The sequence below is a fragment of the Lagopus muta genome, chromosome 21 (genome assembly GCF_023343835.1).
Source record: "Lagopus muta isolate bLagMut1 chromosome 21, bLagMut1 primary, whole genome shotgun sequence".
Classification (NCBI taxonomy): Eukaryota; Metazoa; Chordata; class Aves; order Galliformes; family Phasianidae; genus Lagopus; species Lagopus muta.
In genome coordinates, this window is record NC_064453.1 from 6,617,645 (window position 1) to 6,631,650 (window position 14,006).

General features: G+C 49.2%; 2 protein-coding genes across 8 annotated transcripts in view; one reads left to right on the forward strand and one right to left on the reverse strand.

Annotated features, from left to right (window-relative positions):
* The first annotated feature begins 40 nt into the window (after positions 1-40).
* Positions 41-14,006, forward strand: part of LOC125703228 (ubiquitin carboxyl-terminal hydrolase 48-like) — a 38,545-nt gene continuing 24,579 nt past the window's right edge. For 2 of the 7 annotated variants that reach the window (XM_048967397.1, XM_048967402.1), the window contains exons 1-4: positions 41-233; positions 740-860; positions 1,031-1,160; positions 8,446-8,554. In XM_048967397.1, the coding sequence (XP_048823354.1) occupies positions 91-233; positions 740-860; positions 1,031-1,160; positions 8,446-8,504 (453 nt within the window). In that variant the 5' untranslated portion in view covers positions 41-90 and the 3' untranslated portion in view covers positions 8,505-8,554. Of the gene's footprint in view, positions 234-739; positions 861-1,030; positions 1,161-8,445; positions 8,555-9,373; positions 9,491-11,683; positions 12,154-14,006 lie in introns of all 7 variants that reach the window. The other 5 variants (XM_048967401.1, XM_048967399.1, XM_048967403.1 and 2 more) reach the window with 5 other exon arrangements.
* Positions 12,147-13,567, reverse strand: LOC125703230 (ubiquitin carboxyl-terminal hydrolase 48-like). The gene is made up of 4 exons (XM_048967404.1): positions 13,160-13,567; positions 12,950-12,998; positions 12,648-12,674; positions 12,147-12,548 (listed from the first exon to the last, which is right to left on the reverse strand). The coding sequence occupies exons 1-4, from the start codon at positions 13,397-13,399 to the stop codon at positions 12,526-12,528; spliced, it is 339 nt and encodes a 112-aa protein (XP_048823361.1). The 5' UTR covers positions 13,400-13,567; the 3' UTR covers positions 12,147-12,525.

Consider the following 14,006-nt stretch of genomic DNA (forward strand, 5'->3'; position numbering starts at 1 on the left):
GATGTGACGTCATCAACTCGCGCCACAAAACGGGCGTTACCGCGTCGCCGTTACCGGTCCTGACGGCGGCGGGGGGAACCGGGGGGGGTGATGGCGCCGGTGGCGCCGCGGCTGCAGTTGGAGAAGGCGGCCTGGCGCTGGACTGAGACGGTGCCGCCCGAGGCGGTGTCGCAGGAGCACGTCGAAGCGGCCTACCGCGTCAGGCTGGAGCCCTGCCAGCGCGGCGCCTGCCGGTACGGGCGGGTTCGGCCCGAGCTCCCGGCCCCGGGCCTCGCTTCCTTCCCCCGCCTCCTTCCGCGGTCCCCGCTCTCCGCCTCCCCCCGGGGCTGTGTGGCAGCGGCTCTCCTCCGCTCCTCCACCTTCAGGGCCGTGGTTCTCCCCCCGCTCCCTCCGTTGCCCCCCGCGCTCCCCGGAGCGCTTTCCCGCGTTATCCCCGGAGCTTGGGGGTCCCTCTCCCTGTCTGTCCCCGGATATGCGGCCTGGGCTCGTTGGGGCCCGCACCACTCCCTGCCCCCCCCAACCCTCCCCCTTTTGCTCCCTCCGGCTCTCAGCATGCCCCTGGGGCTCGCTTTCCATCCTCCCTCTGTGGGCTTCCCCAGTTCTCTCACAGCCCTGTGTTTTGGGGAGGTGTGGGACGCTGCCGGTCCCCCCTGCTGTCCCCACCTTCCCCCCCGAGTTCCCAAACGAGGGGCTCTGTCCCTTCCATGGGTGACGGATGGTCCTGGTGCTGGTCCTGCAGGAGGAACTGCCGGGGGAACCCCAACTGCCTGGTGGGCATCGGAGAGCACGTCTGGCTGGGCGAAATTGACGAGAACAGCTTCCACAACATCGATGATCCCAACTGCGAGCGCCGCAAGGAGGTACAGCCTGCATCCTGACCCAGGACGAAGCGGGGGGCACCTCTGTGTCACACCTGTCCCAGCTGTTAGAGGGATGCACGGTGCCTCCGCTGCTCCCACCCCAACTGCTGCATTTCTGCTTGCATCTCGGCAGTGGCAGATGATAACTGTTGCTTTCTTTCTCACACCAGGATGCATTTGTGGGCTTAAAGAACCTCGGCGCCACGTGCTACGTGAACACTTTCTTGCAGATGTGGTTTCTTAATCTGGAGTTCCGGCAAGCCCTCTACTTGTGTTCCAGCGATGAGCCCAAAGGCCAAGGTCAGTAGAAACTTTTCACATTAGGCTTTTTTTTTTTTTTTATTTTGCTGTGAGTGAAGAGGTCTTCGTTTTCTTCTAAAACCTGGTGATGTAGAATTTGAGAGTGCATTTGTGGTGTTGGAAATAATCCAAGTAATTTTGTCAGGATGGTATCTCTGATAAAAGCAGAATTTATTTGCGATTGCAATGGCGGGTGTCCCACAAGTAGGAGCGCACCTATGGACACAACATGACAGCCTTTACACCCTGTTTTCTCCCCCTTGCCTCCCCCCTCCCCTGTTTCCCCAATGGCTGGGTACTCCAGGTTCACAATCTTATCAGAAGGTTTACATTTGCTATATACTTGTTAATTTATTTGTTATCTGGTGCCAGTCAGCAGTCATCCTGTTGTTTCCAAGATGTCTTGGTGCTCTCCTTGTCCTACTGATATGGTGATTTTCTTTAAAGTCATCATCGTTAAACTAAGAGCACTGGGGGATGATGTCAGGCCTTCCCAATGTCTCTTCAGGCGCTTCCTCGGGCTGCCATGGCTTGTTCTCTGGTTTGCTCTCGTGCAGGATATTCTTGCAGTGTGTATGACAAAATGTACATCTGTACACCTATATACAGAGTGTGCGTTCCTGGGAAGGTTTGTCTATATGATAAGTGATGTAAACTTATCAGAGATCTTCCCCAAGTTAAGTAGAAGGACTCCCAAAAAGAACTATGATAGTGGAGATCATAAAATAAAAATAATATTATACAATTCTAATGCAGAAACAACACTTGGTTCCCACAATTCCCCCCTTTTTCTTTTTTTATACATTGTTGATTTCTGCAATTCTTTAAGGTTCACTTTTATAGACATCGCCCTCATCTTCACTTTCTTTATCTCCCATCTCCTCTAATACCATCATTTTATCCAAATGTAATAGCTCCATTAGTTTGCTTCAGTAGTGCTCTCTCTGTCAATCACTCTACTAGTCCCCTCACAAAGGGGATAACACAGCAACCAGTGGCCATCAAGGCTGCTGCTGCTACTATCAACGAAGTAAATGTGGATGCAGTCACCCCTTTCCATTTACCAAACCAGAACTCCAACCATCCAGTGACAGAAGTATCTATTCCTGATTTTTTTTCTGCCACTTCATTGCCAAGGGTGGCACCAAGCCCTTGCAATGCCTTCATTATTATGTCATCCAGAGCTGTGTTATTGGGATGAAGGTGCAACAACGGGTACCCAGTGTTACATATACATTCCTTTATCATATCTTAGGAGATCCTATTTTCTCAGGCCACCCTACTTGTGGCATATAACTGTCCTGCAATTCTCTTTATTGCACTCTTTGTATAATTTGTAAATCTCCATTGATTATAACAGATGTAGTTAACCCAATCTACATTCTTGTTGATCACCACCCACCAGGACAGTGACTCAAACCCTGCAACAGTTTGATTTCTTGCCTTAAAATCATCAGGAACAACAAGAAGAAAAAAGTTTAAATCCTTAGCTTGCCCGCATACCAAACAATACTGATATGTAATAATGTTTATCACAAGAGATACATAAGTATTTACATCAAATGCTGCACTCATCAAATCAACATTTCTATCAGTTACGAGAGCCCACATTTCTGTCCTTAGATTCACAATTTTAAGGGTCCAGCTGATTTCAGTTCTCATTGTGCTCGAGGGACCTTCTTAACTCTAGTATGATGTATCCACAATGCTTTCACTGTTGTGTGGGATGTTAGCAGCGCCTGGAACAGACCTACCCACCTTGGTTCCAGGGGCGAATCTTAAAGAGATTTGTTACATACATATTATCGAGCCACATCAAGGCCTTGGGCTCTAGCTCCTAGAACCAGTTTCTCCTTTTCTCAAAGCCATTCCTGCAGACTTATCACATGCTCAGTTAGTATTTCGCTCCCTACTTGGGTAGAAATCCCCTTTTGTACAACATAAGGCCTTCTGTACAGTATTTTGAAAGGACTTAACCCCTCTTTGGCTCTAGGTTTTGTTCTGGTACTAAGGAGAGCCAAAGGCAACAACTGTGATCAGGATAGTCCAGCTTCCTGGCCCAGTTTTACACCCTGTGACTTAATTAGACAGTTCATCTTTTCCCCCTGACCACTCGCCTGTGGTCTGTGTGCTGTGTGCAATTGCCAATCTATTCCCAATGCTTGCTGACCTCTTGGACAATCTCTGCAATAAAATGAGTTCCCTGGTTGAAGGGTATTGTTGCAGGACTCCCAAACCTTGGAATAATCTCCTGCAAAAGTACCTTGGTTACTTTCTTGGCCCTATTGGTCCTGCAAGGGAATGCTTCTGGTCACCCTGAAAGGGTATTGGTTAGAACCAGCATATATCAAAACCCTCCTTTTTCCTGGCAGTTAAAAAAAATCAATTTGCAATTGCTGTCCTGGAAGGTTCCCTTTCCAACATGCCCCACTCGTACCCTGTTCCTGGTACTAGGATTGTACAGTTACTTTCTGGTGTCTGTACCCCCCATGTTTTATTATGTTCCCTTAGAACCAAATTCTATACAATACTAACGGGCACAACAGTGTGTCCACCTGGGTATGCACCCATCTGTCAGCTTGCCCTCTTCCCTTCATTCATTAGATTCCTATCCTTTCTAGAGTACCTTATAGGTTCGGACTAAGGTTCAGGTATTTCAAGTTTACCGTCTGGAATTAAAGCCGTTCTCCAATTTCTTTTCCTTCAGCTGCCTGTTTTGCCACCTGATCCATCATCATATTCCCAGTTTCCTGTACGGTGTCACCCTTCTGATGTCCTTTACAATGTATAACAGCCGTGATGTTCTTTGGTAGATTTACATCATGCTGAATTTGTTTTCCTTGTGTGTAAACAATCCTTGCTCTTTCCAGATGGTACCACGAGTGGGTACCACCCCAAAAGCATATTTAGCATCCATCCATATATTTAAGGTTCTTGTCAAGGCAATTATTTCAGCCTTCTGAGTGGAAGTCCCCACAGGTAATGGCTGTGCTTCAATTACCCTGTCAGTAGCAGTTACTGCACGTCCTGCCTTACGGTTTCCTTGTCTTCACAAAACTGCTTCCGTCGATGAATCCAGGACTCCTCAGCATCGTCCAACGGTTCCTCCTGTAGCTCTGACCAACTGGCACAGCCAGCCTCCATGCAGTTGCACACTGCTGGCTTGGAGGCAGCTCTGCATTGGCGTTCTGGGTGTTCAGCAAGTTGCTTCCTTCTCTTTGATCAGTTGTTCTTTCTGTTGAGAAACTTGATAGCCATTTAAATCAAGAAATTCAGCAAGCTCACAGTCCATTGCACACAGTCCTTCGTTACTGCAGCATCCACGTACTGCAGTAAAGTTCCACTGTGAGATGGTGAACCCAAATCTCAGGCTCACGAGTTGACCAGTTCTCAAAAATCACTGGGCTGTTCTCACAACCCTGGGTATCACTGTGCAGGTTAACTGAGTTATTATTATTATTACTTTTAATTATTATTTTTTTTCCTTCATATTTGAGTTTTCCTATTCAAAGGCAAATAATTTTAGACTTTCTTTTGCAAAACCAGGCAGAAAAAGGTGTACTTCAAGTCCAGAACGGTAAAACCCACCTACTTATTCCTTATACACCTTGTGTTGTATATATTCAACTTTTCTATTAATTGCCCTCAAACCTTGTACCAAACTATAGCTCTTGCCATCCAATTTTTCATTTGCAAGATTGGGTGTTGTATTTGGATTTCTATCCAATTAGTAATCCAAAATCCAAAAAGTTATTTTTATTTCTTTTATCCTCCTACAGTCTTGTATCCTCACAGGGCATTGCTTTACCCTGGTTGGGCTGGCTCCCATCTTTAACTTCACTTTCATTGGGCTGCACTTTTGGCTCTGCCATGCATCCCTGATGCCTGCAATCCTGTGTATACCCAATGTAGGATTTACGTCACTTCTGGGAGTGCAACATTGCTTTTCCCAGTTTGTGTTAAAGCCAGACTTAAAATTTTCAGTCCATTGCTCTTGCTTGACAAGTAGTTCCAATCATCTCTACTGAATTTGATCTCTACATTCAACTACTCTAACATGTCATGCCCAAATAATCGTTTTGGAGAACCCGGCATGTACAAGAATTTATATATTCCTACTTGTTCTCCTAGCCTGTATTTAATTGGTCCAAAAAAAAGTAAACTTCTCTTGCCAGTAGCTGCTACAACTATGACAAAAATCATCTACGGGTAACAGTAAGACGCACCCAGAGGTACCAGAAAATAAACCTCTTCAGCCTGCTTCCCCTGCTGCTTTCAGTCCTGGCAGGGTGGAACTCTCCCTGAGTCCTTCCAGGCTCCCCTTACCTCTTCTTCTAGGTAAGGACATCCCTGTTAACCTTGCTCAACTTTGCCTTCCTCAGTTTGTTTTCCCAACCCTTTTCACTTCCCAAACTCTCATCATCACAGCCATTACTAACATTGTATTTCAGTCTCACCCCCTCCTCTCCCCAGGCTTCCAGTGCTCACACTGATACCGGGTTTCCCCAGCTCTGCAGATGCCGGCTATTCTCACTTCCAATGTCCGTCCCATCCCCATTCACAAGCACTGCACCCTTCACATCACAGCGGGAGGCTCCAGCCCCCAGCTCTTTCTCCCACTCCAAGCTGTTCTTACAGGCCGCAGTGGGGGGGTGTGCGGGGCTGTGTTCTCGTGCCGGCCCAACTCCAATATCCCAAACTCACTGTTTTCCTTCACCTTTTTGCCATTTTTTTTGTTTGTTTGTTTGTTTTTCCACAGTTCCACTATTTGTACCCTCAACTGCAATTCCACATACCATTAACAATTGCAATTCCGCATACCATTAAAAACTGCATTTCCACATAATTTCCATATACCGTTAACAACTGCATTTCTACATACCATTAAAATTGCACTTCCACACAATTTCCACATACCATTAACAACTGCATTTCCACGTAATTTCCACATAGCATTAAAATTGCATTTCTGCATTTTCATATACCATTAAAAGCTGCATTTCCACATACCATTAAAAGCTGCATTTCCACATAATTTCCACATACCATTAACATTGCATTTCTGCATTTCCATATACCATTAAAACTGCATTTCCACATATCATTAAAAGCGGCATTTCCACATAATTTCCACATACCATTAAGACAGTTTCTCCTAGTGCCTTCAAAATCCACAAATCAAACAACACAATTCCTCAACTTCCACAAACACCCAGCACTTGCTCTCATGATTAGGATACTCAATTATACAACTGGTCCCATTACTCCATTTACGTTCCTGGTTTCTTATTCAATATTCCCCCTGGCTCACCAACAATGTTTCTCCAGTGAGCCAAAATACAACCCAGGGGGTCTTCTCGTATCACTTTAGACACCCCTTGTTCCATAACAGCCTCGTACACGACATAACATAACACAACACCTTCAGGACATAAACATTCAACAATCACACAGACAGTGACAATAATCAGTACAATTTATCCTCAGGATCCTTCCTCTCTGCCTCCCTCCAGAGCCCAACCTTCCCTCTGTATTCATTTCGCACACTTGCATAGCTGCCAACCTCCTTCTCCAATAATCAACATATCAATGATAAACATCATTTCCATCCATGAGTACAAATTAGGCCCTAGAAATTGATCTAATTGTTCTGCTACACTTATAGGATCCTCAGTTAAGGAATTTTTTCTTGCAACTCCTAACTTCTCTTCTAGTAAAAACAGCAGGCATTACCATACCCTATTTCACTTTGACCTAAGACTGCCTTAAGAGGACAAAGTGAAGTATTAGTAAGGTTAGTATGAGAGAAATGAAAACTATCCAGGTCCCATTCGCATTACTCCAACTCCCTCAGTAATTGAGAGCGCATCCTCTCTCCAGGACCCTGCACAGATCAGCAGCACCCACTCTCCTCCTCTGGAGAGGTCACCGCCGCTTTAGAAATTGCACTGCTTTAGAAATTAAAGGGGGGGAAGTTATCTAAGGGATCCCATTTATGATCTTTCTGCTTCTCTTTCCCATTTCCTTTGAACTTGGACTCCTCGCGAGGAACATTTCTTTACTTCTTGCACCCATTAAGCGACCTAAGCCAATTCTGTTTCAGAAAAAGGAGTCTTACTGTTTCCATATAAATACAAAGTCTGATAGGCCCAATTTTCTTCAGACTCCTATTTTGGTCAAAATAATGATTTTCCCTGTAGTGGCTCTCTACTGTATACAGTATTTAAACATCTTTTCCCTGTTCTTTTCCTAGTTTTGGGATTATTTTCCAATTTTGAAACACTTCTCCCAAGGGGCTGGCTCTCTCTAGGCACCATTCCGGGGACCTTTTTCCCCTGCTCTCGGGAACTCCTATTACCCATCCCTCCAGAATGCTACTGTGAACTCCCCAGCTCACAGGTTACCACACTCTGATTCTCGTATTTTGGGCCCAATCCCTCAGGAGTACTATACTCCTATCTCGGATTAATAGGGGTGTACTGCTGGCACTTCGTCAAGCACACAGGGTACCGCACACCAACAGCTCCCTCCCGAGACTCTTCCTTTCACCAACACAGCCGCTCCGTCCGTCCCTGGCCGTGCCCCTCGCGGGACAGCGGAACCGCAGGTCGGGACTCAGCACTCGCTTCGCACTGACAGCGCGTCTCAGTCACACACACTCAAAGAGTCTCAACCGACCCCAAGGAAAGAGTTAAATCCCCTTACCTTGGTCCGTGCACCAAGTTACCGGGTCGCAATGGCCAACACCCGTGCCTGCCTGCCCCTTGGCTTTTACAGAGTCCGTCCTTTATGAAACAGTCTCGGTTTTTTATCGGCCGTACGAAGGAGTCACCTCAGCACCCAGACAGGACCGCTGAAATCAGCGGGGTGCACCTATCCTGTGCAGGGCAGTAGGGAAACTCTCAAAGAGGCGATAATAATCCCGGACGAGCCCCCAAATTGTTGGAAATAAACCAAGTAATTTTGTCAGGACGGTATCTCTGATAAAAGCAGAGTTTATTCGCGATTGCAATGGCGGGCGTCCCACAAGTAGGAGCGCACCTATGGCAGGATATTCTTGCAGTGTGTATGACAAAATGTACATATATACACATATATACAGTGTGTTCCTGGGAACTATGATAGCGGAGATCATAAAATAAAAATAATATTATACAATTCTAATGCAGAAACAACACTTGATTCCCACACGTAGCTACAGGGGGAGGGCTGCTGGTGGCTGGGGAGTTGCAACTCATCAGCTGGTGAACTTTTCTCATGCATTTGTGTTTTCTTGTTATTCTAGCTGCGACCGGTGTGGCAGGGAATCCAGATTCGTGTCTGAGTTTTACGAGCTGGCGTTAAACATCCAAAGGCACGAGCAGCTGACAGACTGCATAACAGAGTTTCTTAAGGTATGGGCTGGTTGATTTGTGAGCTGTGCTGTTCTCAGTGAGGTGTTTCTGTTCCCTCCATCAACCAACAGCTTCTCAGGTCGGTATGCTGCTGGAGCTGAGCTGACTCGGGGAGATGAATGCAAAAGGAAATGCTTTTCTGTGAATCCAAAAAAGAGGACCCAGTCATGCACTCCAGACGGGAGGGAGGAGTAGCTCTGGGCGGGATTGCTGCACGTGCACTTGTAATAGCTTTAAAAAGCACTTAAAGCACTTCGGAAGCTGTGTTTAGTCATAATGCCTTCCCAGGAAAGCTGTGAAAAAGCCCCTGGAAAAAAAAAAAGTCTGACCAAAAGTGCCTACGTGCTTTGTCATGGATAGCACCGGGAGAATGGCTGCTTTTTGTGTTTTCTATATCGGTGCTCATCTGCATAGCAACAGGAGGCATTCCCTGCTCTGAAACAGCTCTCAAAAAATACTAGGAAGGCCCCAGAGTGGCTGAGGGAACAGCTGCAAGTGCTCTGTTTTGACTCGAAAATCTGCTGGAATCTGGAGTTGCTGCCCTGGCAAAGGCTGGAGGCCTGGGTGCAGAGCTGACCTGCAGTGTGACGCTGCTCCTTCCAGGTGTGCTGGCAAAAACCACAGCGCTGTGTGCACACGAAGGGGTGGCTGCATGCAGGCAGCAGTGCTGCTGCCCTGACACGGGGAGCTTCCATCTGTGTGGTCCTCCTCCAAATGACACGGTTGGATTTGCAGTTCTCAGGCCTAATCCTGCCGCTGGCACTGTCCAGGCACAGACTCTCCTTTCTTTGTCTGATGTGTGTTTTTCTGGCCCCAAAGGACTGCGATTTCCAGGCTAGAATGTCCCGAGATGCGCAAACAGAGCGTGGCCAGGGGCAAAATCAAGCATGAAGAGGTGAAGGAGCTCTACCAGAGGTTACCTGCTGAAGCTGGTCTGTAAGACATTGTGGTAGTCTCTTCTAGTAGCCCTTTGCTAAGATTAGTGATGTTGTGTAACTAACCTGCAGCCCGGCCCTGTGGCTGCGGCCCTCTGGGCGAGGAAGGCGATCACTGCCTGTTGTTGCTGTGTGCATGCTTGGATTTGCTTCCCTTCATTTGCTTATCTGCCTTAACCTATTTTTCTCTCTTTTTGCTCGTTCTAATGGCCTTTGGCATTGCTAATTCCCTTCTTGCTCCATTCCTGTCAGTCTCCTGTGTGCTTGCATGCATTGTGATTGCTTGCTTCTGCCCGGTGAGCAGCTCGTCTCGTTAAGAGCTCAGTGGCATCGAGGCAGAATAACTGCCCAGTCTCCGATTGCCAACTCACGTCAAGCTGCAGTGCTGTTGGTCTAAATTAACCTGCAGGTACAGTTGGCCTCCAGCAGAAAATGATTGGATTTATCATTGCTGAGGCTTCGAAGCTGCGTTCCTGAGCTTCGTAGCCTGCCTGATGAGTGACTGAGGTTAATCCTTTCCTCCTGCTCCCTGCATCTTGTTGCCTTAGCGTGTCTGACCACCAGGATCCTTATCCCCTGCTGCCTTTCTCTCCCACCTTTTTCAAAGCAAGCATACAGGAGCTCGCTGTCTGCCCAGCGTGGGGAGATTCCCTTCGCTCTACATCTCCTAAAAAGTCCCAGCAACTGGAATTAAAGACTTCCAGATGTTTGCGTGGCCCGTTAGACAGTTTGCATTGTTTCTAGCTTTTAGCTTGCTCCATGCTCCGAACCAGCAGCAAGATTTAAGGAGCTGAGCAGCAGCCTTTGGCTGAGGACTTAAACCTCTCCCCTGCATGTGTGCCTGCTTGGTCTGTGAGCCCAGGCTGGGAACACTGGAGCAAAATTCACGAACCAGGGGGTGTCACAGCACAGCTGCAAGGCTGAGGGGTGTTAAAATGTCACCCATAAATCAAAGCTGCGGTGGATGGTTGTGATGGAGGTATGAATATGCCATGAATCACCATTAGAAAGGAGCAACAAGCACAGCCCTGGTGCATTTTTATGCCCTTCAGCAGCAACAGAACAGCTCGCTCTTGACAATCCTACCATGATAAAGGAATAAATCTCAGCTCCTCTGCTCCTGCTTTAAGGTGCTGCCCTGGGGACAGCGCTGCCCTGACTGCTGTCACAGCCTGAGTGGGGCAGTGCTGCTCAGAGCTGCTCAGAGCTGCTGCAGGCCCGTCCCTCAGGAGCTCTGCTTCTCCCTGCAGCTGTGCAGACACATTTTCCGCCAGCTTTGTAAAGCCTGCCTCAGGAAAAAGAAAAGCCCGTCCTTTCTGGGGGAGGCGGCTTTCATCCCTAACTAGCAAAGCCTTTCTGACAGTGCTGCAATTCTCCAGAGGTCACGGCTGTGCAGCTTGGCAGCATTGCGTAAGATGGAAACACTGCTGCTGGATCCTGCAGGAGAGAGGGTTTGACGCCAGGCCTCGCAAAGCCCCACTGCAAGTTTGGGGGCTGAGTATTTTGCTGGAGCTTCTCTGTTGCTCCTAGGTGTGAAATGATGGATGTGTGTTAATCTGAAATGGGCAGAAGCACTGAGATGAGCCGCTTGGCCATGCATGCGTAGCCTCAGCAAGCAGCTTCACAATGCACCACTCCTTCTCTCAGTGTAACCATATGTGTTCTGTGGGTGTGTGCATGGGGTAGGGTTATGGTCATAGGGTTATGTGGGTGTGGGTGCCCCCAGGACCCCTCAGCATCCCCCAGAGCCACGACCTGGGCTGCAGGAGGGAGGTGGTGACTTGGGGAAGGGCTGGCACAGACTGCTGCATGCCAGGTGCCAGGGGCTGACACCAAGCTGCTGCACCCAGGGAGCACTCATAGGGCCCAGTGCCAGCACAGGAGCACCAAGGGCTCAGCCCCACAGCTGCCCAGGCTGGAGGCATGCAGGGATGTGGGCAGCTGTGTCCCACAGCACGGGCCAGCACTGCATCTGCTAGGGAAGGGCTGCCAAGCATCGCCTGGCCCAGGGCATGGGAGCACGTGGGCTGCACTCAAGGAAAGCAGTGGGTGCCAACAGCCAGGAAGGCTGCAGGCCCAGGGGAGAGCAGGGTGCCCAGAGCAGCAGCCACAAACCTCTGACAGAACGAGAGATGTCTAACTTTATTAAAGATACCTCAACAGCGCCCCCCCTTTTTTTTTTTTCTTTCCTCAGGTCTGGAAGTGGTAACACTAGCTCCTGCTACAAACACGCAACTGGGGAGAGGGAGAGATCCTTTCTGGGAGCTGGAGATGTAAACAAATTAATTAGTGCATCCCTGAAAACAAGAACAGAGGGAAAACCTCTCGCCAGGGCCCCGCAGCCCTGATGGGTCCGAAGCGAGGGGCAGAGGGCTCCCGGCAGTAACGAACCAGAGAAAGATGTTATCAAAAGTCATTAAAACAGCCCACGTTTCTAAAAACACAGTTCACAGAGAGAGAGACCGTGTGGTTACTCGGAGCGGTCGCGCCTGGAAGTGAAGCTGCGAAGGCGAGCGGTGTGGTGTGGGCAGCCCGGCCCTGGGAGCGCAGGGCTCACACTGCAGGGAAATGGATGAAGACATTCCTCACAACGAACAATTTCTTTACTTTCATGCTGTACTGAAAGAGGAATAGCGGATCAAAGAGGGGATTATCTGGAAGCAGGTTATGCCTCAAGAGTTACCGGAGAATGGATGGAGCTGGTTTTGATCGACCGCATCACAACTCCTCTGGGACAGACGAGGCCCCCGCCTCCCCTGCAAACATCTGCCTGAACCTGGCACACGCTGCCTCTGCTGCTACACTTTCCAACCCTACTGTTGCTTTATTAAATATAAAATGGGGAACGTTCTCTTGAAGTCAGGATGTCCTTCAGTGCAATCTGCTTTGACATAAGGCATTTTGGGGGCAGTCATTTCAGAATGGGATTCTGCCTTCTGGAAGAGTCAAGAGTTCAGTCCCGTATCCACCTTCTCTCTAAATGCCCTACCATGTCAAATCCTCTTCTCTTCTGGTCTGCCAGTGCTTGTAAAGCCATCAGTGTCCAAGTAAGCCAGTCCCTGGGAGCAAGGAGACAACCAGCCGACAGTTACAGCGCTGGCGAGGCGGAGCTGAAGTCAGCATGGGCTTCAGTAAAAGGGGAGGGGGAAGACTCTCACCTTTAAATCCTTCTTCAGGCGTACAAACTGGGGATGGGAAGAGAGAGACATCATATTAGAAGTCTCCTGACAGTCACTTCTAAAAGGATCCTTTGTGTGAGCGCAGCGCGCTGCGGCACTCAGCTGCACCTCCAGCCGACAGCCACAGGAAAGCTTCAACATCTCAATTTTCCCCTCACGTTTCAACCCAAAGCCAACACAGCCCCACACAGCCGCCCCTGTCCCTGCCAGAAGCACAGCAGCAAGGCAGCCTCCGAAATCCCAGACCTCCCCCCCGAGCACACAGGGCTGCCCTCCCTCACCTTGCATCACATCGTCCATCGCCTCATAATCCGCAATTGGCTCATCAGCCTGAAAGCAAAGAGGACAGTTAGCGAGCGCCCGGCAGAGTGCATGGGGTCACGCTCCTTAAGGAGGCTCTTCTTCCCCAAAGAGCTGCAAGGGAAGAGCCCAGCAAAGCAGCTCAGCTCTCTGCTTTCCTTCCTCCCAGAGCCGCGCTGCTCCTGCCTTACCTTGAGCAGGATGACGGACTCGGGGATGACGCCCAGGCTGCCGAGCGTCGCTGTGTCGTCGCTCAGGATCTTCCCATTGATGGACAAGTTCTGGTCAAAGGGAGCAACTGAAAATGCATGCGTGATCTGTGCCAACACAATGAGACACGCTGGTTTTGTGCGGAGGAAAAAACATACTGCTGAGCTGCACAAAAAGACCGCGTGCAGCGCACACACACACACAGACACACACACACACATGCACACAGACACTCAAGCACACAGACACACATTGCCGCCGCTGGGGACTCAAACTCTTCCCTCCATCTCCTCCCAGCTGCGGTCTCCTGACTATTAACCTCATGGGTTTTTTATTCCAGAAGACACATTTCTTGCAGCAAGTCCTTACCTGTATTTTCAGCTCTTTCAATGTTTGGTTAGCAGAAACAACCAGTGCTTTCTCTTCCCTGACCTTCCGGTGCCGGGTGCTCCGCCGGATGCCCTGCTTTTGGTAGGAGTTGTGGCTCCGGTATGAAAGCTTCTGGCGCTTTCCCCTAGGCGGGCACGCGGCCCTCGAGGAACAAGCGTCCTCCGTGCGTGGCCTAGAGAGCAGGTCTTCAGAACATCCCCTTGCTTGGAGTTATATCCCCTTGCTCCTTGCTGACCGCAAAGATAAGAGGATGCGGGGTGACCCAAACATCAAGTGGGAGGTCTCTCAGCAGAGGCTTTTGACTTAGCTGGCTTTAAAACCAAAGAGTGCAGGCCATAGGGACCAGGCCTGGGAGAAAGAAGATGCAGCTCTGGAGCTGCTCTGTTGGACTGCAGCTGCTGGTGGCCAAGCAAACCCCACCGCGGGGACATCCTGCTT